This window comes from Papilio machaon, chromosome 6 (genome assembly GCF_912999745.1).
Source record: "Papilio machaon chromosome 6, ilPapMach1.1, whole genome shotgun sequence".
In the NCBI taxonomy this organism is placed as follows: Eukaryota; Metazoa; Arthropoda; class Insecta; order Lepidoptera; family Papilionidae; genus Papilio; species Papilio machaon.
The window spans coordinates 7,088,087-7,116,086 of NC_059991.1; the positions used below are offsets into that span (position 1 = coordinate 7,088,087).

The following is a 28,000-nucleotide window of genomic DNA, read 5'->3' on the forward strand; positions in this document are numbered from 1 at the left end:
GTCAGACAATTCAGGAGCCCGCCTCTCAGTGCTCGGTACGTCGTAAGTGCTGAAAGTCGTGTAAAAAGTAGTATCCGGCCGCGAATAGCGCGCGTGGAATTCCGTTTATAAATACACGGCTGTGCGGGAGTAGCGAGCGAGCGAGCGTGCGCGGCGAGCGGTGATGTTCGGCGCGTCGCGATGATGTTCATGGGCGGGGGGGCGCGCAGGCGCACGACGCCCGCGCCGCCGCGCGCGCGCGCCCCCGTCCAACGCCTTCACGCCGACAACGTGAGTCTTACTGCTACTAGGGTTGTTACCCTTCATCTTAAATTTTCTTCACGTCAATATTGTATTGTTTTTCAGGTTTAATAAGTGTTGAAAGGCTTTAAATGCTTCCTGGGTGGAATCAAGATTGACGTTATTTTTTATGTATATGGGGATGTGTTTGCAATGGTTTTATTTTTGTTACGATAAAAGCAAATAATTAGGTAACCTCACTGTAGTTTAATTGTTTCGAATATTATAAATTAGGTAGCACTGCTACCTCCTTCGCCTACGACTATGTGCTATATACCGGCTATGTGTGTGTCATACAGCGACCGACCAGCCGACCACGGTATCACTGTTTATTTACATTGTCTTAGCTTCATTCATGCTGTAGCGGCCATGCTTTATTTACGTAACAAACAGAATGATTAACACGTACCATCGGTTTGCTATTAATTGATTCATTAAAACAATGTTCACAATTTTTACAAATAACTGCAATTATTTTGAATACATTTTTATCTGAACTTTTTATGAATCACCAAAGCATATGAAAACCTAAAATGTCGATGCCTTTTTGTTTGTTCAATAATGAATTTATATAGGTTTACTTAGCGTCTCTTCTTTATGCTAGAACAGAGTAAAGATCTCATTAGATCCACGAGAGTCGCTTTCTACTGGTATAATGTTTAAATATGAACTCACATATTCAAACAAGTTCCAAAAGTAATTAAAAAAGGGAAAGAAAACGTGGGGTAAGATTGGATGAGTTCCATCGGATCTTTTACACCAAGCGTAAAAGTATAACAAAGGACAACCCCTCAGTCACTAAGGACATTTTAGTCACATTTACAGAAAATATTCTTAACCGTTTAATAAACTTTAATTGAATATAAATATTATGATTCCATTTCCACGTGCGTGTTCGATTGATATGATTATCGGCGATGCGTGACGTCCAACGTAGCAATCCTATCAAACGTTTTGCGGTTGGTTCCTTCTATTTATAGACGTGCATTTACCGGCCGATGGGTTAACCGAGCAACCTCGGTACCCTTTATCGATTTCTGTTCATCACGAGCCAAATTGTCTCGTTGCGTTACAATCCTATATTTTGTAATGACACTGTTCTTTTGGTTTTTCCACAAATTCAGAATATATTCTATGTTTTTTACTATTTAAGTTGCATTTACATAATAATTACACTCTGGAAGGTGGAGGACCGCATAATATGGAAGGCATTGGCGAAGGAATATGTCCAGCAGTGGGCAAACAAAGGCTGATGATGATACCCCGACAATGCTCTTAGGCGATGGACACAGAAACAATGAGTCGCAATTACGTTTTCAAGTACAAAGAGTTTTGGCTATTCGATGCGCAATTTACAACGGACATTTTATACTGTCTTGCCAGGGAATGTACAAAAAAATACCTTGAGTTTGAGACAATTGTTGATGCAGCGTTCTTTACTAATAGAGTAAAATAATATTCGCGTATCACATCCCTCCATAACTCTTCAAACTCATCTCTCATTCATAACCCATGAAGATGTGCAGATTTCGATTTAGCCCGATCCCCATATATTTCATTTCTTTCTGTGTCCTTTAGAATTTTCTTTAATATTATTAGGTGGAAAACGAGCAAGTGGCCACCCGGATTCGAATTTTTAGCGAAGCGAGGGCTGCTCATAGAATAAATGGAGGAGGGAATGCTCAGAAAGAAAATATTTCCCCTTCCTATGCGTCCCCTCCTCCGTTAAATCCATCTTATGAGAAAAGGGTGGGAAGGAAAAGAAAACTAAAATTAGACTTCCGGCATCACACTCATCAGACGAATTGCTTCCATTTTATTCCTGTCTTCTGTGTGATCCTGGTATTGCAACGGGCAAGCCGACCAATTTGTGCAACAGATATTGTGATGGCGTCTACCATTGTTTAATTTCACTAACTTACTTATTGATCGATAAAAGTTTTACCATGCATAATGGTTGGATGAAAATCAAATTCCACTGCATTCGTTCGTCGGAGTTGCTACCGCATACGAATACGTGATTCCACGCTCAATTGCGAATATTCTTGGCCACGTATCATTTTACGACGCGCCTCAAATCGGATTATGAAAGCACTACAATAAACTCAAAACAATCGTAAAGCGAACCCAGTGAAGTCGGCGGCGAACCGCCAGCACGAAACGGCTTCGATTGTTGTCAACGGTTTGCTCGTTATGTTGACTTAAAAAAATAAATGCATGAATCACCTCAATGATAAAGCTCGTGCCAAGTTTTCGCGGCAATGTCGAAATGTTGTTGATAAATAAAGAAACATACCAGACTGTTTTTAAAAGATACAATATATTATAATAACTCGTTTGAGAGTTTTATTACACGACATACTTGGAGAAATAAAACGATAATTTCTTGAGTATTGATTAAAATTCCATAAACAAAACATGAAAAGAATTATTATATTCCATGGAAATAGTCCTCTCGTATTTGTATTATTATCCGATTCTGGGTGCAATTTAATTTAGAGATGAATCTGAACCGACCTTTACAAATTTAGAAATAGAGAATTTAATAAAAATAATATACCTATATATTTAAACATCCCCATATACATACATAAACAAATTAGCAAGAACTCGCGGAATGATTCAGATTTTGGCCCCACTGGTGACTCTTATTTAATATAATATGAAACGCCTGATTTTATTCTTATTTTTAAGTAACAAAAAGGGATACATATTAATTCCATCAGTATCAGAGTGTTCTTTCATGTTTCAGTGGTTCCCAGAGGCGCGCGGGGCTTACGGGGCGGGCGGGACTTGTGGGATTGGCGAAGTCCGGCGCTCACGCGGCAAGCGCATCACGCAGAGGCGCGGCGCCATCAAACACCACAAGTGAGTAAAACTTTTTCACCACACATAAGGACTTATAAAGTTATTAGTGTAGGAAAGGAATAAGTAGAACTTCTGAAGTTATGAGATCCCTGGTGTTTAACCAAAACAATAAAAAAATTAGCCTTAGGAATTAGCCTTATTACAGTCTAGACTTTCGATCGATGCAGTGGTACAAGGTAAATAAGGCATTAAACGACTAAATCTGGAACTGGACCATATCTAGTAGGGTTTTACTTAAGAACGATTGTGTGAGCTTTAAGCTTGTTAACTTTCTCTTGTTTATGTCAGCTTCACACGTTGCAGTTTAAATATACTACGAATCCAACATTATGGCGATCTCCTTGAGATTTTCTTTATTAATATAGAAATCAATGTCACAAATTATGTTTGTCTTAAAATCGAAATGAAATCAATCACTTCAACCTAATTAGAACAATAAACCTGTTCAATGTTAGCAGTTTCTGAACTGAATTAGCCGTGAGAGATAGAACTAATTCATTATCGAACGTGTCACATGCCGCACATTGCTCATAGTAAAGTTAAGACCCATCTATCACCTGTGGACACACATGTTGCAACGCGGGCATAGGAAAGCGAAGTAGTTTCATAATTATGTCAGCTATTACGTAATTTAAATTCTACCGCGAAACTTATAGATTTAAATTATATTTATAATAACTATTTGGGACATCTAATGGATTTTTGCTAAGAGATTATTATATTTCTTACATGTCTTTGGATTTCTGCAATCGAAATTTTTACGACTATTTACTAGTCGTAAGAATTTACATTTCCATTTGACTAATTCTGATATTAAATCTGTAAATCATTTACGCACTGAAGTATTATAGTACTTCAAATACTTATTTGAACATAGCCTTATTGAAAACTTCAAAGTAACCATTGAAACTCCCAAATGGTTTCGAAAATAATATATTTTGAAATAATTACATATAATAACAAAGAAGAAAAAGAATTTTACTTTTAGAGGAATTACTTGTAATAATATAGGCCTAACTAACTTGGGGTAGGCTCCGAGCCCCTCAGTGGGGACGTATAGTGAGCTGATGATGAATATATGTAGTAATTTCTCTTAAATAATGAATTTATTAATAAAAGTTAGGAATTATGGCATTACTGAATTTATTGAACTACCTACATTATAAAAATAGTATTGTTTTCGATTGAATTAAAAGTCAGGTAGTTAAGCTTGGTTTTTTGAGATATACGATCCACCGCCTTCATCCGTCCCTCCATAGTTGCCTAAGTACTGATATCATAGACGAAATATACTAAAATTGAATTTGGACATTTCAGGGAGCACGAAGTGAACGGTCACCGGTTCGTCGCGAAGTTCTTCCGCCAGCCGACGTTCTGCGCGTTCTGCAAGGAGTTCTTGTGGGGCTTCGGCAAGCAGGGCTATCGCTGCGTCGTCTGTCAGACCGCCGTGCACAAGCGATGTCACAACAAACTGCTCGGGAAGTGCCCCGGCTCCAGTGCCTACTCCGAGTCTACCGTTGTTAGTATCAATTTAATAATTATGACTTAACTAAAGTCTAAAGTTTGCCGCATTCTTTAAAAGATAAACACATAGGGTGTCTGAATCCGGGGGTGCAAGTCGGGTCTTAGGGGCGCCAGAGATCCGGGCCCTGGGGAACGCCAGCTAAAGGAAATACTAATTTTTGGAACGCCTAACTGATTTTCACACCTTGGATAAGTCAAGAAGTTCCTGAGAGGATAGAAAAGAAGAATTATATAGTCATAAGAAAAGATACTCTATTGGTGTTCAAAAAGTAAGTGTCCTTAGAACAACCTCATTGTTGGTCGAAGAAGCAAGAATGCGTTCTCTTACAGTTTTAGGATAACCTTACTACAAATATTGAACAGTAGATATGCACTAAGAGATTCCTTTTTCTTAGTACAACATAGAGATAGTACATGAAACTCGAAGGTCCACATGATATTCTGGATATAATTTTCTAAACAACATATTTTTTTAAGAACTTTATGCAAAACAAAAATCAAAAGAAAGATTTTGTTACAGTACCTAAGGGAACGATTCAAAGTGGACGTTCCACACCGATTCCGCCCGCACCAGTTCATGTCCCCGACATTCTGTGACCATTGTGGAGCGCTCCTCTACGGTTTCTTTAAACAAGGACTCAAATGTGAAGGTAGAGAAGTTATAATTTTCTTACAACTTAATGCTAACGAGTTTCCACTGACAATATAACCGAACAAAGGTGTTCTATATCAATATCTCATGTCATTGAGATTTAACAGTGGTAGATCTCGCGACAACAATATTTGTTGGTTGCAGGAATGGGTCGGGTCGACCGGTGAAATACCACGACCACACAGAAGACAGACGTGAAGTGGAAGCAATTCCGCGTTTCGTCTGATGAGTGTGATGCCGGAGGCTTAGGTATAGTCCTCTTTCCCTTCCCACCCTTTTGTTATAACGAAAGGATGGGAAGGGTAGTGGATTTGGCAGAAGAGGGGACGCATAGGAAGGAGAAATGACTTCTTTCTGTGCGTCCCCTTCTCCGTTGATTAAAGGTAGGCAACACATCTGCATTTACGGATATCTATGGGCAACGGTCGCCTCGCTATTTCGGCGAAACCAAGTGGCCGTTTGCTCGTTTGCCACATGTTGATATAAAAAAAAAACTAGTGAAAAAACTAGAAGTCATTGAGGTAAATTACCTCGTTTCTTAAGAACTAAGTAATATTCTTGTTCTTCAGACGTGTATACTTCTTCATGTAAATGATAATTGTATACGTATAAAAATTGTGCTTGTGATTGTACTGTGTAACTACGTGTTGTGTTGCAAATAATTTTTACGTGTTTTTAACAACATTAAAACTATTCACTTATTATAAGTATTAATTCATGAAGTTCTTCTCATAATTTACAAAATCTGTTGCTTGCTGATTTTTATTAAAAAATTGTGTTAAAACATGGAGATGCAGAGGAAGTATGGAGGATGTATAGTTCAGTGAAGACTGCCAATAATGAAACATCCCAAATAATTACTTAGGTAGATGTAATGATATAATACAGTTGTGTTTCAAGTTTTTCGCAGCATAACTACATTTTACTCATCGTCTGAATAATTGAGGATCTTTTGTTTGCGGGCAGTAGATACGAAATATTATAAATGGCGTACTACAGACCAATGGAAGTTGTAAAAAATAAAACGTCTTCGCGTAATGTTTAAAAATTTTTTAGTTTATTATTTTTAAAATCGCGATTCCAGCTTATACTCTATTTAACGTTATCAACGCACTATTTACATGTGATAGCAGAATTGCACAACTGACCTTCCAGGTAAATCGTTTCAAGAAATGCTTATTTGCAAAAACATCTTGGTAGCATATGGCAGACTAACTCAGATTTTGCTGGCTTAATAGACACGGAAAGCTAATGAATTTTGGTATACTAATATTTTATTCAGTAAATCTTTTGCTACTTAAGGAGAAAATATCATTTTAATATAGTAATCACTACTACTTTTTAGCATTGTATTAAATGAAAAAAATCTTGTTCTAAAATTTTGCTTAAATCTCCTATAAAGTAGTCTCTAACATTTCGCACCCTTTGCATTATATTTCTTCTTCTTATAGTGCCATCTTCTTTCGAAGGTCAGCGATAGCATTATACAGATATAACTACAAAATACATTCTTTTCGGAAAACTTCTCATAATGTTTCAAAAGAGTATAATTTTAGTAGGTAAGGGAGATTAGTCGACTGTACATATAAACAAAATGAAAAATACTCTCATGTTATTCTCCTGATATTTATTTACACATTAATGTATATATAATAATAATAATTTCGTTTTGAAATAGTAGTTAATTAGGTCCCTATAATTATAAGGGTGCGATTTATCGGTCAAGGTATGTTTTTACTTTTGTAAAATAGATGGCGTGAGTTGTCTTATACGAGTAAATTGTCCTGAACTAAAACCATACAAAATTGGTTATTTGGATACAGTTTGACTTATTCATCCTCTTCCATAGTCCTACATCTTAGGATAGGATTAGTTTCAACCCAAGACTGCCTTGTATACATTTTATTCTTTTTGTTAGACTTTAATGGCTTCTTCCACATATTCTAAATCATAAATCTAAAAATATCTTTACTGACTTTAAGTGCATAATAAATCTACATTCGCTGTAATAATAGTTATTGTGTAATTACTCAGGTACAAAGATAAATACGACGTCGAACTACGTAGTCGGGAACGTCTACTAAGAATAGAAGTAGAGTAGCAATTTATTTTTGTCATCTAAGCAAGTCTTCAGTCAATTTCAGCGACAGCATAATATTATTTATTAAATTGTTAATGCATTTGTTGAACAGTGCACATTTTGAACATTTATGTTTCACATTTTAAAACAGTTACATATTTACAATATAACAAAGAGATGAGTAAATGTTTGAAATGAAAAAGTTTTTTCCGAAATTGTTTAGTCACAGGGCAGCTATAATTGTCACAGAAGCTCGTCAATCAATCACCTGCGTAGTGTACGGGGTGGCGGGACGGGGCGCTCACCTGACCGATGCCCAAGCGCTGCGTCCTCCGCCGGCGTCAGTCCGCGCCGCGAGTCCGCCGCCCCCGAGCGTCGGCGTCGAACGCACCGTGCTATTACGCTACGCGATAAAATGCCTCTATTTTCCGAACACATTACAAATATGTATTACAGTGGAACTCCATCGTACACCAGCTCACCGTATAGTTATAGCAGTTCGTTGCTACCATTGGGGACATCGTACAGTGCTTCATATCTTAACCCTGGTGCCAGTTACAGCAACCACTCATCGTTAATTGGATACTCTAGAACTCCTGTGACTTCAAGATGGATACCGAGCGGAAGATCATATTCGCCCATGCTCAGCACAATATCAGAGCGTGGGACATCCAGTCCGGTTAGAATAAATAGTCCTAGAAGGGCCCCAATACAAAGTAGATCTAACAGAACATATATATCTGCATCATCTTATACTCCCCGACCGGTCAATATTAATACGGCTGACATTGATGTATCCCGTGATAAATATCGCAACAAAACATCAAATACTAAAAGTGATTGTACAAAGATAGAAGAGAACTCTAAAACAAAAGAAGATGTAAGTCCGTTTATGCCTAGGGTAGAAGATAAACCTGACACTGGAATAGATACTTCGCCAGGAACACAGCGTGGTCCTATAAAACGTGAACGTACCGTAGTACGTCTTCATACGCTAAAAAGAAAGGAAAGAGATTCCCCTCGTAAACCGGTAGAAGAGAAACGAAAAGAAGAACTAACCAAGGAAAAAGAGTCCAACAACATAAAAACTACCGAAAATGCAGGAGAATCGAAGAGATGGAGGGAGAAACTGTCTGAGGATTTGATTTATAAAGATACTAAAGAGAAGAGATCATTAGGAGAAAAACTCGTTGAAAAATTTCAAGTGAAAACTAAGGATACGGATATTATTAAAGAAACTTTAAACAATCAACAAAAAGCAGCAATTTTACCTCTCGAAACACCGCACACCAAAGTAAATAGCAAATCCCCAGACAGAAGATGTTCGATGGAAATGTTAGCAGAACAGGCATGTTTATTAGATTCCCTTATCAGAAGAGAAAATCTTAGCACAGCTACGTTAGATTTAAGTAAAATTGGTACCGATGAAGACAAAGTAGGCAGCAATGAAAATTTACGCACTGAAACGTTCAACAGCTCAACAGCATCTCAAACAAAAAATTCTCCCTTAACAACAACAAAATCAGACCATTCATTGAACATACGGTTAAATAATTTAAAAGATCAAAAGCCACCCACCGCAAAAAGACATAGTATTAAAAAATCTTCATCGGGAAGTAACATTTCAAAACTAAATTTAATAGAGGAATTACCTAAAGAACTGAGTCAAAAAAATCTTCCACCTATTGAGGAAAGCAGGTCATCAGTTGGTGAAAAAAGTGTCGAAGATAAGCCAAAAATCAAGCCTAAGCTTAAAGCGAAAATCACATCAACCATTGAGGTTACGCCACCTTCTAGTCCGTTGAGATTTAAGGTAGAAAATGTGACAGTCGAAGAAAGGCCTCGTCCACCCAGGAAAGGAATCATGTTCAGTAGTGAAGTTGAAAATGAATTATTGGTAGATAATTCTATTGAAAATGTGGTTCCCACTAGTAAAAGAAAAATTCAGCAGCAAAGCAACGATCCTGTATCTCCTGAGCCAGAAGATGGCAATTTTTGGAATAAAATTGGCAAACGAGAGACAGTATATTTAGCAAAAAGGAAACATCAAATAGCAAAAGATAAAGAAAATCTCCAACGTGCTGTGTTTTGGTACCCTGAAAATGAATTTGAAATAACTGAAAATAATGGGAAAAGTAAAGACAATTCAATATTCAACAATAGCGAAAATGAAAAAGATAAAACTACAATAAAGGCAAGTAACGTTAATGAGATTAATAAAACGGAAGAAGCAAAACAGATAGATGAAAAAGTTAGTGTACCTGAAATGAGTACCAAGAACCAAATTTCGAAGTGGGATAGTGTCAATAATGTCGCTAAATTAATTGAAAGTTCTAAACCCGGATCGGATACAATAGCATTGTCAACAAATATCCCATTAGAGCATAATAAAATAAAATTACCCGAGGAAGTTCCTGTGAGAAATGATAAAATACAAAATGAGCCTCTATTTTTAATAGAAAATAAATCTATTCCAAATGAAAAAACCCAGCAGATTTCAGACAAAGTTGCGGTAGACGCAGAAAAAATTAAAGGAAAGGAAAGTTCTAAAAAAGAAAAGGGAAAAGTTTCAGAGACGAAGAAAAATTCTTCTAATAAAGATAAGTTAGAAGGAAAAGAGCAAAATGATCAGGTTACAAATAGTGGCAAACGAAAAATACTGAAACTTGGAACTCCAAAGAAAAATGAAAAATCAGAGGGATCAGGGAAAATACAAAAAGAAATAATGGAGAAGGAAGCAGAGACAAATATGATTAATATTTCTACGAAACGGTTGTTAGAAACCCAACTAAAAGAAAATGTAAACGATACTGAATCAATTGATAAAAACATTATAGAGCAAGTAAAATCAAATACAAGAGCATCGAAAGAAAAAAAAATGCCAAGTGACGATGATCTCAAAAAGTTACCCGATACGGAAATAAATAGTATCGATGATATGAATAATATGACTACGTCTAATTCCAATTCATGCGCTAATGAAAATCTTTTAGAAAAAGTAGAAGAAAATTCATTTGTTGATATAAATACAATAAATCACGAAAAAAGTGATACCAAGCCATTAGAAATTCCAAACATTCCACGCGAAGATAAAGAAAAAGCAAAAGTCATAATAGTAGAAACAAAAGACATTACTGAAAGTTCAAAAAAACAAAATGAAAATACAAGACAAAAGTCGATTAAACAAAATATAATTTCAAAACCGATTAAGCCTGTGAAGGAAGAAAAAGCACTTAAACCTTTAATTGCTACACCAAGACCTCTTCAAAAGAAAGTTCCACTACAAATTCGATCAACGAGTTCAGAATCTTCGTCTGATGAAGAAACATCGGATGATGACGAGGAAGACGAGACAAGTTCTAGTGAAGGCTCTGGAGAATTCTACGAATGTGATAATGTCGACGGCAGAACCTCTACTGGATCCAATGATTCTGGTTTTGATTCTTCCGCGTCTACTTCGCCGGCGGGATTCAACTGGGTTAGAAAAGGTACAGCGTAACATGCAAAATAACCATCTACTAACACGTTTCTGTTCTGACATGTAAATAGAAATGCGACATTAAAAGCATGTTCGAGTCTGCATGGCTTTCAATAAACGTGGTAAATATTCATTAAACCTCATTGGCAGAGAAATTAAATTTATTTGTTATAGACTGCGATGTTAACTGCCATAGAAAGTGTGAAAAGTTGACAGCGAACTTGTGCGGAGTGAACCAGAGGCTTTTGGTCGAAGCTCTTGCGACTCGAACTGCGTCCAGAAAAGGTGCGTACGTCACAGTCAAATATCTACTTACATATATAGGAGTAAATTACGAACATAGTCCATGACCTGATTTGAGGTATTACGTGTCTCAGATAGATCTATGTTTTGATATAATAATTATAGTCATCGCATCAAATAAGACTAGGGAAACCTCTAATAGCACGCTAAATACCTTCTAAGTCCTGTATTTTGGCCAGTTAAAATTGTAATAATGTCATGCATCTGTCAATAAAATTGTTTAAAAACTTTCTCCATTTTTTTAAAATCTCGATATATGTTTTAGGGAAGCTGACTAGTGACTTGATTTTATGTAGTTAGTTATGTATATTTTTGGATTTTATATAGCTTAAGAACGTGGTATAATATTATCAAGTAAAAGTTTCGAAAGAACAGTGATATACATAGATTGCAATCGTTTTGTTTTTCGTATTTGTTTTTATGACGACTATATGTTTCGGTGGGCGTGACACGAGATCGCAATATCTGCAACTGGATGTAAGCCAGTCACTCGCTTACCTGTAATTAATAATGCGACGGTATTGATAAAGTTATTTGAAATGGCAATAAAGTAACATTTTATTATTCTACAAAGGCATCAAGTTCACACCACAAATATTTTTTTTAATTATCTACAATTTTTGACTTCATAATTTCAATTACAATATCTGAGTATTGTGCTCATAGTTCAAAATTATTGATATTACCGGTCATAATTTTTTCGTAGAGCATTTGGCCGATTAACTTGCCAGTCCGACCCTTCGAGTGACTAACCGATTGATAGCAAAACTATGAACAGCGATTGATTTGGCTGCACATCAAATGTTACCTATTTTTATCGTCCAGAAACCATTACAGACCATTGGGTATTTTCTTAACGGCCATTTTGCAGATATCGTTTATCGTTGGATTTGTCTTCAAAAATTAATTTATATCGATGAATTTATATTTCGTATAACTAAAATGTACAGATATTAACAAACTATTTGTTAACAAACTATTTCTTAATAAGTTTATCTCGACTACAAGATTGTTAATATAGTCACTAACGTTGGTTGAATTTTCTTTAATTACATGACCACAAAGGTATTAAGATGTTCTATTTCTTAGAATTTAATACAACGTAGTGATTTAGCATCAAATCAACTTCCTGTTTGTCGCATCGCTATATAAAAATATTTGTGGATTTAATTGACTTATAGTAAGAGATACGTAGTCAAAGATATTAATTCGCTACCCACATAGGATTGATAATTGTCCAGCAAACTCAGCGTAAGAGCTATAATTTAACACATAATGTATGTTGCTAAGATTATCACAATTTTTCAACCTAATTAAATTGTGAGCGTGAAATGACATTCAACGAATTAAACGTCCTCAACTGTAAATTGTGGTTTTTAAGTGTTACGCATGCTTCATTAGACATATGTACAGGTGGAGAGTGCCCCAGCACGTCAGGCAATGCGACGCAGCCCCTAGGCTCTGATATCTTAGAACGAGAGCTTGGTGAGATGTACAAAACGTATCCCTTAGTACCTGCCTTTGTATTGTTTGATGTTATTATTTTACATATCCGTGTGACATTTGCCGTTTGTTCTTTGTTACATTCATTAACAACCACAGATAAAAAAGCACAGTCGTACTAATTTAATGTTTCATTTGTTTGTACTAAAAGCTTTACTTGTCGTTTCATTTGAATAATACAAAACAAAGAATGATCGAGATATTTATAAGGTGCAAATATATTTTTGTTACAAACTGCCCAATAAATTCTATACCTAGAAGAACACTGGTAGTTTACGATATTTTTGTATCGATACAATACGGTAAATTCGAATTATATCCAGAATATGCCTAATAATAACGATGTTGAAAGCTCTTTATAACTTTTTCTAACTCTACTGACCTTCTATTATGAATTCCGCATTCCTTGTCACTTGTTATCATCCTTTAAATAAATATTTTTGCAACAGCCGCTATAGCAGTTTTATCAAAGTTGGTTTTATTGGTTGGTTGGTTTTATTTTTAATATTATTTATATATAGTTTGGGGCCGATTTACGATCTCATAATTATTGAATTGATTCCTGAACAACTTAAAGTAGAGATTTGCGTTTATTATTACGTAGAAGCATCTGTCCTAACAGAAACTTTATGTAATCCGTGAATAGCTTACGCTTCTGTGCCTTACGATTAGCTGAAAGGGACACTGATATTTTCTTTATTAAACTTGATTTAATCTGTAACTTATAAAGGAGTGATTGTTATACGATACTAGCTTTTGTCTACGACACCGTGCGCGCAAAATAAAATAAAAACCTTAATTAGCAGCTTATGGGTTCTTCCAGACATCTATGCCAACTTTCATGCAGTTCCTTGAAGCCATTCTACAGATACCTTCTAACAAACATCCAAACTTTCTCATTTATAATAATAGTAAGTAGTAACATAAGATAGTTATTGTTGCACAGACTGCAGGCGGTTATTATTTCACTACCTACTAAATATTTTGACATTCAACATGTATTTTAGTATAACTTGCGATCTAACAAGTATTATAAATATCTAAACGTATACATTGCAACAAACCCGTTGAGTTTTTCGTGTAATGTTTAAGGAAATGTAAACCTGTATTAGTTTAGTTTTAAAACTATAATCACTACTCAATATATCTATAGTCTTTCTGAGAAGTCCATTTGTATCAAAAAGAAGACAATTGAAGGTGTTTTGATACGTGGAAACGTAATTTTGGGAACAGCGCCAAAAAAATGACGCACTTTCCTATTGTGAACGAATGAAAAGTAGACATCGATTTGAACAAGAAAAACTTTTATCTAAGTGTTTACTATTAAAAAAAAATTACACTGAATGGTAATTCTAAAATATTTTTTTATAATTTCTCAGTAAGCTAAATAAGTCACGAATTTTTAAAGAATTTATCTTTGATAGCCTTTATTTTTAGTTAAAAAAATTATATCGAAGGAAAATAACGTTTTTGAAAATTGAAATGTCTTTAACGTGTTTGTAAACATGAATGCATTTAAAAGTGTAATGCAATTTCAACTAAATATAAAAATGGAAACAGACATTACTCCATAAATGTATGAGATCCCACGCACCTCACGTCTAATTCATTTGACTACCAAAGTGAGGTTTCATGAGGTTTTGTGAGGTCATTCCGAGTGCAGATGTAAGACAGACGTGTGAATAAATTAATCGAACTGGAACAACTGTTTATAGCTTACAGTTCTAAGAGAACTAGATTTGTTTTACGTGTTTATCTAGAACTGTAAAATCATTAGTAATTGTTGTATTATAGATATCTTAGCATTTATGAGAATTAGATTGGATATTTTACAGGAATTTAAATGCTTAAAGCGTATAAAATTCATACGTACTAGTGTACGAATCAACTTTATATTTCTTGATTACATTTTTTTTTTCTTTTGGTACAGGTGTATACTTTATAGTTTTATATCATCTGTTCACTCACGGTCACAGAGAATAATAAAGTTTTTAATTGATAGTTATATAAAACAAAAGCAGAAATGGTGAATGTGCGAATAATTATTTTGTCGTAAAAAGATTTTATAGCACATTTTATTATAGCGCACTTAAATGTACTGATAAAAATGCTTGGGTAAATGCAATATTAACTAACAAATTTATATTATATAAATTAATATTGCTATCATTTTTATTTTATTTGCTTTTGTTAATTAAACTTACCCCAGACCAACAAATCCACTAAGTCAATGCTAGTATAGAGTAATCAAAAGAAACAACTTCGTGGAAACAAGTAGAAGAGTGTCGGTGGCCCAGTGGTTAAGCACTTGACATTCAATATGCAGGTCCTGGGTTCGAATCCTGCCATGTATCAATGTGTTTTTCGATTCTCGACTTACATATGTATATTTATCCGACGTTCTTACGGTAAAGCAAAGCATCATGATGTAGCTTGCACATATCTGAAATTCAAAAATAATTAAACAACCTGCACTGGGCCAGCATGATTGACTATAGCCTAGTCACTCCTGACTTAGGGTAGGCTCCGAACAATTCAGTGGAGACCTATAGAGGACTGATGATGATGATGATGTAAAAAAAACTTCTAATTATGAAAAAAAAAAAATAACTATACATCGAGTAATATAAATTTTAGTGAATCTGTACCAGAAATTTATAATTTTTCATAAAAATTTTACATAAGAATTTGTGAACAGTCGTGTTTTATTTTTTTAGTTAATAAATTGCATAAATTGTCACTTGTCAAGGTTCAAATTTATCCGCGGCGACCTTGATATTGGTCTGTCTGAGCTGAAATATTTTTAGACACACTCCTTGAATATGCTCGACATGAAAGAAGCAATGTATCGTTTAATGTATTACGACTTTTAAATTAATGTAAACAAAAGTAAGACATTTACACCTCATATGGAAATATTCCCGCCTTTTTACACCTTTATTTTGATTACTATAAATAAGATATGTCTGTATCATACGAGCTCTATAGGTCAAACTGGTAAAGAAAAATATGCTCTCAACTTAAACTAACCAAAGTTAACCTCACTTTCATACTACATTATTTTTGTAATATTGAAATGCGTTCTGCAGACGGAGTGTTACTTTTTCAGAAACATAAAATTAAATACACCGCAACGAAATGAAACTTTTACGATCTAAAAAAAAAACTCTATGTACCCCGCTCTCGTGCAATCAATGGCCAGTATAATGGATGTTGGCAATGTTTTATCTCCTTGAAGTATACGCGATAGGCGATTCGTACTAACGAAAAGTCAGCGTTAAAAAACGTAACTGAAGATATAATTCAAGTTAAGACTACAAAATATGGACCTGTTTTGACGCAACATAGCTATGATACATCTAAAAACTTTATTATTCATCACTAACTATCGCCCGCATCTCCGTCCGCGCGGAATTAAAAAAAAAAACGCCTATGTGTTCTTCCAGACTACGTTCTACATCTATGCCAAATTTAATCAAGATGTGTTCAGCCGTTTCGGAAATACCTTATAACAAACACCATCTATCCATTCATCTAAACATTTACATTTATAATATTAGTATGATTGTTATCTTTATGACATTTCTTGGAGGATGTTTCAAACCTAACATCATCAATTGTTAATCTATATACGTTAATAAATTGGAGTGTCTAAATGTAATATCGAAAAAAAATCATACAAATTATGTATTTGCATAGCTGATAACGAAAAAACTTTTTTTTTCAAATTATTGCCTGTATGTCAAGAGCAATGCAAGACCGCGTATGTTCCAGGTAATCTCCGGAACGGATAGACCGATTTTGACGGGAAGGACGCTGATGCACGCGGGCATATTTTAGTCTAATTTTTACTGCGCAGACGTATTCGCTGGCGTCCGCTAGTATTGAATAAATATAATTGCTATGTTCTATGAACATTGAATCCGTGCACCTTATAAATATCAAGATTGTATCATCATCTTTTATGTGACATGAATGTACCGTATAAATTAATATTCAATTTTGATTATGTTTATTTAATGTCACATTACACTACATTATACAATAAACACCTCGTCTCTGTAGTAAGCATTGCTTCAATAATTACACAATACTTTGTACCTACTTATTATCAGAATTTAAAACTGTTAGAACAAATAGCTGTACCTTATATTTTTCTCTGTATAGAGCCAATGACTGAATAATTTCATATAACCAGACGAAAGAAATATTTACACAACTTTTTCTAATTTTATCGTCACGTTTAACCGAAAATTTATATTCCACACAAGATTAAATAAAATAGCATTAAATCAATGTGATATTGTTTTAATATTTCAGAACAATCAACGGCGTATGGGCTGTTCAGAAAGACTGGCCGGTTCACGCCGCCCGCGCGGTCTATACCTCGCTTCAGGAAGTACACTATTGAAGACTTCCAGTTTATCAAGGTGCTAGGAAAAGGCAGCTTTGGCAAGGTAAGAATTTTTAAACCTCCATTTTGTAACTATATGATACTATAACGAGTGCAGATTTGTTTATTTGTAACAAGTCAATTTTAACTAATGCTTCAATACCAGCAAGTAATCTTTGGCAATATTGGACGCGAACAGCCCCATAACAAAAGTCAAAGCCTAAATGATTTTAATTTAATTTTACAGAGCTTACGTTTGACGATCAACATCATTATGATTTATGTGACATCACATACAAGCACTTCGATATATTTTAACTGTGTATAAATTTAATTAAGTATTAAAATTTTTCACTTGTGCGATATTTTAGAGTGCTACTTTCACTTTTATTTTTAAATGCACATATAAATAGTCGGTTCGGTAAATGCCGATAAGTGGTGCCAGCTATAGACCCCACTCCGGTTGGCATCAACTCCTATAACAAACTGGGTCACTGGGAACTGGGAACTACAGCCGATGCTGTCGGAAGAAACTGCAATGACCTAATAATATCGCGTAAAAATGTCTCAAGAGACTATTTTTTCAGTTCTCTGTATTTTATTTTATATCGTGCTAAATAAGCATTCAATTTTGGTCTCTACAATTATAAACTCATTTGTTTTAATGAGTTGTGAGTGTGTTATAGAACAATATGGACAATTCTTTATATTTTATTTGAAGACTGAATCGTTCCCGATAAAAAGCATCCGTTCGTAAAATCCGCTTTTATATAACCAATCAAAGATATGACGTAACAAGACTGTAAAATAAGATTGCATTTATCTTGTGGATGTTTCTAGTTCCTCTAACGTCATATGTTTGTAATCGATGCTTTCAACTCCCTCGACAATTAAATTCTAAAAATTTATGTGAACACGTCTTCCTAAAAATAAATACGCAAAAAATGAAACAAGGGAATTTGCCAAGAAAAAACTGGCCTTCGACATTCGAAGAGACTATACGTTGAAGACGGTGCTCGGAATTGTGAGGAGATGAGAGGTGATCCGCTGAGAGAAGCGTCTATTCAGTCGCGACAAACACGATGATTTAAAAACAACACATGTCGAGCCAACATATTATATTTATATTTATACACATAAACAGATAAAGAACAACAAATATTTAGTCGACAAAATTGTAACCACGGATCTTTATATATATCTTAAGATATATTTCTTGCGCTTTAGAACCAAAAAAGCTGCAATACACGGTCAGTGAAAGCATTGTATCCATCAAAATAACATAAATATTATCTGTGGAAATTTCCACCGTGTAAAAAAACTATGTGGGCTCATCCAAACGTTAGACGCTATAAACATCGTGAAAGTTCTTGTTTTTTTTATAAATTTTAAATAAAGCAACATTGAAAATATACGCCGAATAAAGTGGAAAATTTCGTATATACGAAGAAGAAAAAAATAGAGAACTAATGCATTTTATGCAAATCTTGTTACTATTTTTTTGATGGGTCCAATATAAAATTAGTTACGTGTTTCTGTTATTTTGAAAGAATGCAAGTAACACTTCATAGAAACATCATACAACATCATCTAAATCTGTGTCAAATTTTAAAATAGAAATAATACCTGTAGCCCATAGAGAATAGACACAAAGTAGGTCACTGGACTACAAATTATCACTTTTCGTAATATGTTTTTGTAGCCTACTTAAAACTGTAAAAACTTGTTACAGTGTTAGTTTTGTTGACATGTTAGAAAGAGATTCATCGGTGCTTTAAAATTAAAACTTATTGAAAATAGTTTGAAAGTATAACTAATTCTAGTCAGGGCCTCTGTTAGTCTAGGGCAAGTTTAGGCGACCACCGAAGGCGCGGTTGGGAGATCGAAGCTCCACAGGTCTGCAAATTTCACAGTCTCACAACCTTGTTAACATTGTACTTATTAATTCTCTAGAAATCGGAGCACCCACTACGTCTTTTGTTATTTATATGATTGGTTCATTGGCTTGGAGAAAATATGCACTGACCTGGTCTCATTTTCGTCACATAATTGGGTATTCATTTACAATAAGTTGAAGTGCTGATTTCTCTTGTATATTGTTAGTATGATACGCCGCTACTCTATAAAACACACACAAATTGCAGTACTAACCCAAATTAATTGAGCAACTAAAGCTTTTCTTTGAAAATGTAATAAAATGTACACAACTCATTTAAAGCATTGAAGAGGAAATTAAATAAATTAGTAAATTTACGATGCCCGCTAATGCCTCGTAACGAATGATATATCATTATAGCTGGCGTATTCGCTTCCGAGACTCGAGAGAAATGTCAAATAGTCTATTTATACCGCGTCCAGAGTACGTTGAACTTCCAATGCACGCAGTTTATATTTTAACCTTACGGTTTAGCAATGTGAATTAGAAATCACTAGTCGTCAGCTCATAAACATCCCAAGAGAGGCTCGAATTTACAAGTTAGGGGGACTAGGACTTAGTCAATCACGTTGGAGGCATATTGACTAAACACATGTCTTTTTTCTTAGTAGATATGCTGGGTATATCACGATGATTTTCTTCATCGTATATTTACCTAGTGAATAGTAATATTTGGATATTAAATAAAAGAATAGAATTACAAAAATGTTACAATACAAAATTTTAAAACGATTGATAAGAAATACACACATCAAAAAAGTCTAAGCAACACATACTATTTCAAGTTATTAATCAATTATTTTATCATTTTTTACTAAGTAGGTAATACTTATGTAAACTTTTTTGATCTATAGGACATACTGGCTGGTTGTGAAAAAAAAAATCGAGTATCATTTGTTTTTTTTTTCACAAATTCAAAAGCGAATGCATTTGTTCGAATTTTACAGCGTTTTCTTTGCTTGTTAAAATTTAGTATTCGGTATCAATTTTAAGATTCAAACAATAATTTAAAAAGTTTTGAACAAATTTGAATTTTGAGACATTTTTTACGTTATGGAGCGACGTCATTTGAACGCAGATGAAATGCAGAGAGCTGTAGGGATGTTGCAAGCAGGAAGAACTCAATCTCAGGTATCTCGGTATTTTGGTATCAACAGAAGCGTTATTTGCCGTGTTCATCAGCGTTAAACTAACACGGGAGATCCTGCTGAGCAGCACCCAGGTCGAGGAAGGTGTACAACAACACGGCAAGATCGATACATACAACTGACTGAAAGACGCCAGCCGATGTTAACCGCCCGAAAGATAGGTTTGAGGCTACAAAATTCAAGTAGTGTTGTTGTTAGCTGCCAAACTGTGTGAAATCGATTGCATGAGTATGGCCTACGAGCACGACGGCCAATTAGGTGCCTACCGATACGTCACGGGAATCGCGCTCGTCGAAATGAATGGTTTAGGGAACACATTATATGGACCCGGAAACAATGGTATAAAATTTTATTTTGCGATGAGTCTCGATTTGGGTTCTAGTTTGATACTAGAAGGGTAAGAGTGTACCGTTGTCCTGGAAATACTGAAAGACTGAGGTGGCTTCAGGAAGTGGATCCACACAACGACTTAACAGTTATGGTATGGGCGGGTATTATGAAGAAACGAAGAACAGAGCTCGTTTTTGTAAATGGTAACATGAACGCTGTAAATTACGTTGAGGATGTTCTAAGACCTTATGTCCGTCCATTCGCACAAGCGCTTGGCTTCGATTTCACCTTGATGCATGACAATGCGCGTTCGCATACAGCTTTGCACGCACGGGAGTACTTGGCAAGGGAAAACTTCCTGGTATTGCCTTGGCCTGCACAATCGCCAGACCTCAACCCAATCGAGCATGCACGGGACATGCTCCAGAGACGTGTTTTAAATGACTTGGATGGAGTGACAACAACCCAACAACTGATGGACTTACTAAAATTTCATTGGGAGCAATTACCGTAGGATCACATTAACAGTCTCATCGATTCTATGAATAATCAGTGCCAGCAAGTTCTCCATAACAGAGGAGACCACACTTTGTATTAATTTATGCAATTTTTGTACAACCATTTAATTTTACTTTAAGTTTAGTTGATTAGGCACCTTACTTTGTACTACGTACAAACATTCCTTACTCGTAATTATTGGTTATTAAGATTATTAAAAAGTAAATAAAAAAAATAATTGTTGTTTAATATTAAAAAAGCATTAATAAATAATAAAAGTACGAAAATACTAAGGATTTAATCCGAAAACACATTGTAAAATTGAAATTTATATGTGTTGCTTAGACTTTTTTGATGAGTATATATTTATGGACTCCATAATGTTTATATTTTTAAAATGGAATACGAAAATATCTTTGCGTATTTTCATGCAGACTTATTTTTTCATCTGATTTATTTGTAATCGGCCCCGAAGCGAATCACATGACTTCAGAGCTTATGTAGTTTGCCCGCTGCCCGCTAGATTTATAATACCGGTATTTAGTGTTTGATAGACGCAGTTGTTGATATAAATTATCAAATTGTAGTTTACAATGCTTCAGAATGTCATCTGAGAAAAATCTAAGGTACAGAAACAACAAAACCGAAACCTTACATTTTAACTGTTTAAATTCTGCAAAATCATGTTCTTACAAATTACCTATATTTCAGTGTTTTGTGCTGCTGTTTCGAAAGTGAACTTATTGGGCTCTGTTTAGTTATCTGAACTAGGCATAAGTTGTCTTTTAACCTCCCTTCCACCGGTACAGGATAATGTTAGAACCTTTCTATCACAAAGAACTTTAAAAATCGTACTAGAAAATTATCGCATTTGATCAAAAAACGTTGCACTGTTAAAAAATCGTATCACATTATTCCATGTAGAAAGCATTACAAGACGTGTGTTTGGCAATTCCTTTGCAATTCTGTTCAAGTGTTGTCTGTTGGCAGACGAAGTGAGGTGATGCGTGTTGTAGATGATGGCATTAGGCGATGGCAGGTTGCCCGGCGCGGGTCACCTGCGCCCGTCTCGCTCCCGGCCATTGCATCTTACATTCTATTCCCGACTCTCACATCACTATACTCCGATACAAAACACGTGTCCTCAAACCCGTCACTAATTACAATTATAAATATGTTGCAATATTTATCTTTAATAATAAACTTACAAACTATTTACATTGTGGTTTACCAGACAAAAATTCTGATGCAGGGAAGCTTTCCTATAAACATGTGTCTGATGCATTCCTGCGGCCTTTCCTAATTTTTGCTGCATCGTCCATAGCATAGCTCCATCTGCCACCAAATTTATCGATTTTAAAAGTAGCACGGCGGTCTAAATGTTAATAGTAAATTTCAGAAATATGTATACTTTAATTTATTGAGATAACCTCTGTCCTTCTTACAAGCACATACTGTAGTCCTGTAAAAACGTAACGTATGTAGTAAAATACATCGCCCTTCATTATTCGGGTTTCAAAATAACACAATTCAGATATCTCGTATGTTACTCGTCAAGGAAACATATTTGGAATATAAGTACCAGAACCTTTGTTTTTAAATTACGTTTTAAAAAGCAATGTATTCCTGAAACTTTTGAAATAAGGTTAACATTTACTGGCTGTATAATATGGTATTACGATGCTAATTATGTAATAACGACTTGAGTTCCGCGTTTAAAGACGAACAAAACAGAAAGAATTAGGGCAAGAATTCGCGCTCAAATAAGACATGATATTTACAACATTATTCCTGTATTTCACAAAAGTATCTCTTACATTTGATAGAACAACGAGTAGAGATACTAAGAATATAATTTGGCCATTGATATTTATGTAAAAGCATACTAAAATATAAGTACTTACATAAATGTGTTTATAAATAAAATTAGTTCTTTGTTATTTTTTTTTTTTTTTTTTAATATTAAACAGGGTACAAAATACAAAGTTATATTAAAAGTGTCTATAAACCCATCGTGGGTTTGTCCAGACACTTTGGTACTACGCTATGAAATACAACTGAAGGTAAGTTTAGATTAATTTTTTTAAACAGCAACTAAGTGAGATCGCTCATACCGTCATATACAGGGTGCACAACGGGTAATAATTATATAACGCTCAGGATTTAAGATAGTGGTCTTTAAGTATGTTTTTTAAATTTTTGTAGTTTATGTTATTTTTAATTTCAGAAGGTAAATTATTTATTAATGTTGGAATTATATATTCTGATGTACGCATACCATAGATATTGACATGTTCTGGAATTGACAATTTTTTATTTGTTATACTCCTAGTTGTAAGTTTATGATTAATTGGAAGCTGAATTTCAGTCCGAAAATATTGTTCTACTAACAAGTTATATTCTACTTTTTATGTACTGGAATTACTTTACAATGTTTAAATAGTTTTATAGGGTCTTTAGAATAATTCTGTTTTATTTTCGCTGGTGTTATTAGTTTTAAAATTTTATATTGTATATTATATATTTGATTTAGGTATGTTTTATAAGTTCGTCCGTAGCTACTTAATCCGTATGATATTATACTTTCTACAAACGCCATATACATAGTTATTAGAACATTGTAAGGTATTCTATCTTTTATTATATAAAATTTAGCCATGATTGCCCTTAGCTTATCACATGTCTTATTTATATGTAGCGACCAACTAAACCTATCATCTATAACCAGGCCAAGATATTTATGCTCATGGACCTGCTCAAGAGGCACACAATTAGATGTGCACTTTCCACTGTGGAGACACATGTGACTGTGTGCTAAAATTTTAATAATTTTATTCGGAGAGCACCGATTAAACCAGTAAGACGTTTCAAATCAATCAGGTCAATTTTTACCGTTCCAGAAATACGTCATTTCACTCCCGATTCATAATGGCCATGTTGTTTGATTTGTACAATCTCATTTGAATACGTAAGTGTTACAAGACAGGAATAAAAGCCGGAGATGATCTTCCTGGTTTCGCCGGCCCACTTAACGTTGACGCCGGGCCAAGAATAATGCAAGAATGCTACCTTTTGATAAACATATAAGTCTGTTAACACATAATTGTGAATAGGGACACTGTAGTCTTGAAATATTTAAAAAAATATCAGAATTTACCGATTACAAACATTTCTATTGCGTTATTTGGTCAAAGGACAATTCTTATTTTGCCGTATTACCTTTTTAGTTGAATATAATATTTAATATTTCATCAGGACAACACATTACACAATATTCCATGAACAAGTCAGTTAGTCAATTCTATCCAGAATCTGGCTAACTCCCAGTGCTGGAACATAAATAGATTTATATTATTTATTATAATCGAATAGTACATCATGTAACATGCGTTTTAAGTCATTATATATCATTAATAATATAAATTGTTTACACCGTCTTATTTGTTCATTGCTTGATTTTAGTCCAAGAGTAGAACATGTACGAAAGTATTGAATATTGTTAATAGCATGTTGTTATTCAGTATTTCATCACCAACTTATATATTTTTTGATCTTGTCGTTCTCCTGAATTGTCCCTACTATTTGATTTTCTTCTGATGTTTTATTTCAGTATAAACGTTTAACTTATCTCTTTGCATTTTCTTCTATTTCTTTCTTTTTCTATCTCTATTATTCTCAATTTTTCTCATTTATGACTACACTGTTATTTCTCAATATATACTATTAAACTATACGAAATCGAAAATTATTTCGCCTATCCGAATCTGATTTGCAAGCTGCAGTTTTATTGACCTTTGAGAGAAGACGAGAAAATATGAACAAGATATTTCTTATTTACAGGTGTTGCTTGCAGAGTTAAGAGACACAGAGTATTACTATGCTGTAAAATGTTTGAAGAAAGACGTAGTTCTAGAGGACGATGATGTGGAGTGCACGCTGATAGAGCGGAAAGTCCTCGCGCTGGGAACTAACCATCCTTACCTCTGTCATCTCTTTGCCACTTTTCAAACCGATGTAAGTATACGTAATATAGGTAAAGATCGAAGATGAAAAAGCGGTGATCGAATGAATCTTAATTGTACCGCACATTTCGCGTCTGAATCGTTGTATTAATCTACACGTGTTGTTTAAAATGCCCCAGTATTCTTGCTGTAAAATGCTGTTGCTGATACACTTTATAAAGACATATTTTTGTCTCTGTTTTTTCATAAAAAATGAGAAGGATGATAATACGTTTTTATACATATATAGGTAGTTTGATAACGGAAACAATACTAAAGCACTAAGTGATTTTACACCATTCGTCTAATGTAATCCAAATCCGAATATTGCAGTCTCATTTGTTCTTCGTGATGGAGTACCTGAACGGCGGTGACCTGATGTTCCACATTCAGCAAAGCGGCCGATTCCCGGAGCCTCGCGCCAGGTTCTACGCCGCAGAAATCGTCTCCGGGCTCAAGTTTTTGCATAAACGCGGTATTATATACAGGTAATTCAAAAGTTTTATATAAATGAAAAACATATATAACGAAAACATAGTAAAATTTTATATTTGTTTTATGTAGAGATTTGAAACTAGACAACATTTTGCTGGACTATGAAGGGCACGTGCGCATCGCGGACTTCGGCATGTGCAAGCTGCAGATCTACCTTGACAAGACCGCAGACACATTCTGCGGCACCCCAGATTATATGGCCCCTGAGGTAAATTTGCCCTATAAACTAAGGTAAACTTTCTTCTTTCTGTAAACTTTTAAGTCTCTTACCCAGATTATACTGAACTGATTATACAGATATTACTGAAAGCAAACTAAATTGACGATGCGATATTTGTTTGCAGATAATAAAAGGTTTGAAGTATAACCAGACGGTGGATTGGTGGTCGTTCGGCGTGCTGCTGTACGAGATGTTGATCGGCCAGAGCCCCTTCAGCGGCTGCGACGAGGATGAGCTCTTCTGGTCGATCTGCAACGAAATGCCCTCCTACCCGCGCTTCCTCTCCCAAGAAGCACTTAGCATACTCACCAGGGTGAGGAGACAATTTAAAAGGAATATTTATATTGAAAAGAACGCGTATACCTGAATATAAAACTCTATCCAACAACTTTAAAGATAACAACAATTAAAAATGTCGTTGAAATTATCAACTGTTTGTTATGATCAGTTGCTGGACAAGGACGCGCGGACTCGGCTGGGCGGCGCGGAGTGCATGCACGGCGACGTGCGTGACCAGGACTTCTTCCACGGCCTCGCCTGGGACCGCCTAGAGCGCCGGGAGCTCGATGCACCGTTCAAACCACGAGTGGTATGTCTCCTTTTCAAGTCGTAATCAAGGGTTATGGACATCCTCGTCCCCGTCCATTTTCTTCCTATTTATGAATCGCCATTCCTGTCAATCTCCTGGTACTCTTAACTAGTGATGCAACGGATGTCTGTTTCCGTTTCCGCAAGTGCGGAAGTTCCGCGTGCTTTTCAACATCCGTTTCTGCTTCTGTTTCCGCAACTTTTATAACGGAGATAAAACGGAACTTTACGACGGCTGAGAGATCCAAATGCGCGGCGAGAGACGCGCAGTCCGTGCGCGGCCTTTCGGCACTTGTCGCATTTGTTTGTTTACGTACTATTTTGTGAATTTAAGCGCGTAATATTTTCTGCTGCTGTTAGAAACAATCAGTTTCTCTTGCTAGAGTAAACTGTCTAGTTGTTGTCCATATAAAATTTGACAACTGGCAAAATGTGACTATTTTATACTTACGAGTTATTAAATGTACTTTTGAATAACTGATAACCATGTAATATATCATCATCATTATATAGTTAGAAATATATTTGTCGTTTGTCAACACGAGTGGTTTGGCGAACTTTAATTTGTAAATAGTGTAATTTTGTTTCCTGAAAATAAATTAAAAAAAAACGCGTATTTTAACTTATTGCAGCGCAGTAAAAATACACACATTGAAGGATAAAGGACACCGATATCCAATGCCTTAATAAATTAAAAACGAATACAAACTGTTTTTACCGAAAAAAATATTTTTGTAAATATGTTTTTTATTATTATTTACACTTCTGTTTCCGCATCCGTTTCCGTTTCCGTTTCTGCTAAAATGTATTTTTGACATCTGTTTCCGTTTCTGGTTCCGGTAAGACACTTCCGTTGCATCACTACTCTTAACGCATCTTAGCTGGAGCTAAAATCTGCCATCCATCCATCATCCATCAGGAACTTGTCTCAAGTAACGGATGAAAACCGCCTGCTCTTTTGTTTCTTGTTTTGTTTAAATTGATTTCTACGAGTTTCATTACAGGTAATGCCACAGGTTTTGCCAATAGTTTCTCATGAATTTGATTGTTCAAACGTCAAAATGTTTCAGAGACATCCACTGGACACCCAATACTTCGACAAAACATTCACAGGGGAGCGACCGCGACTGACCGCGGTGGAACCTCATGTGCTACGCTCCATGGACCAGGAACCGTTCAGGGGATTCTCCTATACGAATCCGAATGCCACAGATCGATAAAAATAAAAGGTAAAATTTAAGGCTACGATTATATTGTGAACATTTATGAAAATCTGTACTGTTACGAACAATGAGGATTTAAAAATCCCAAAGAATCGTTGTTTAACAGTGTAGAAAAGGGCCCGTTTTGGTAGGCTTTTGGGGAAATTGCTGTTTTAGTAACATGCGATCTTGTTAAATAATTGTGACTTTATAACAAGGGAGTCCCCTATCTTTTAAAGATGAGCGACGGAACTTTGTCAGTACGGTCGATCTTCGAAACAGTTGACCGGTTTTTTAATGAATTTATTATTGTGTCTGGCACACAAACGAGTTTATGTATTTTAAATATGTATATTGTATAATAATAGTTTTTATAGTCCGTAAAAGTAAATAATCATGGTAATGGTTTATATGCGGTCCTTACTAGTCAATTTCACAAACTAAATTATTTTTGAGTTTGTGAATCAGTCATTAATTTAACGGCTGGGCCGAAAATACAATA

The 28,000-nt window shown here is 35.1% G+C and overlaps 1 protein-coding gene across 7 annotated transcripts; it reads left to right on the top strand.

Moving 5' to 3' along the window:
- The first annotated feature begins 25 nt into the window (after window positions 1–25).
- Window positions 26–27,846, top strand: LOC106714955 (putative protein kinase C delta type homolog). 7 transcript variants are annotated; one of them, XM_014508093.2, is made up of 13 exons: window positions 26–270; window positions 3,032–3,147; window positions 4,465–4,666; window positions 5,192–5,321; window positions 11,056–11,166; window positions 12,598–12,669; window positions 17,008–17,144; window positions 24,833–25,006; window positions 25,327–25,481; window positions 25,558–25,696; window positions 25,833–26,021; window positions 26,157–26,297; window positions 27,367–27,846. In XM_014508093.2, exons 1-13 carry the CDS (start codon window positions 181–183, stop codon window positions 27,514–27,516), a joined length of 1,806 nt encoding a protein of 601 aa, XP_014363579.2. In that variant the 5' UTR covers window positions 26–180; the 3' UTR covers window positions 27,517–27,846. The 7 variants fall into 7 exon arrangements, with proteins under 7 accessions (XP_014363579.2, XP_014363580.2, XP_014363581.2 ...); XM_014508094.2 differs by lacking the exon at window positions 12,598–12,669; XM_014508095.2 differs by lacking the exons at window positions 11,056–11,166; window positions 12,598–12,669 and having other exon boundaries at window positions 27–270.
- The last annotated feature ends 154 nt before the right edge of the window (window positions 27,847–28,000 follow it).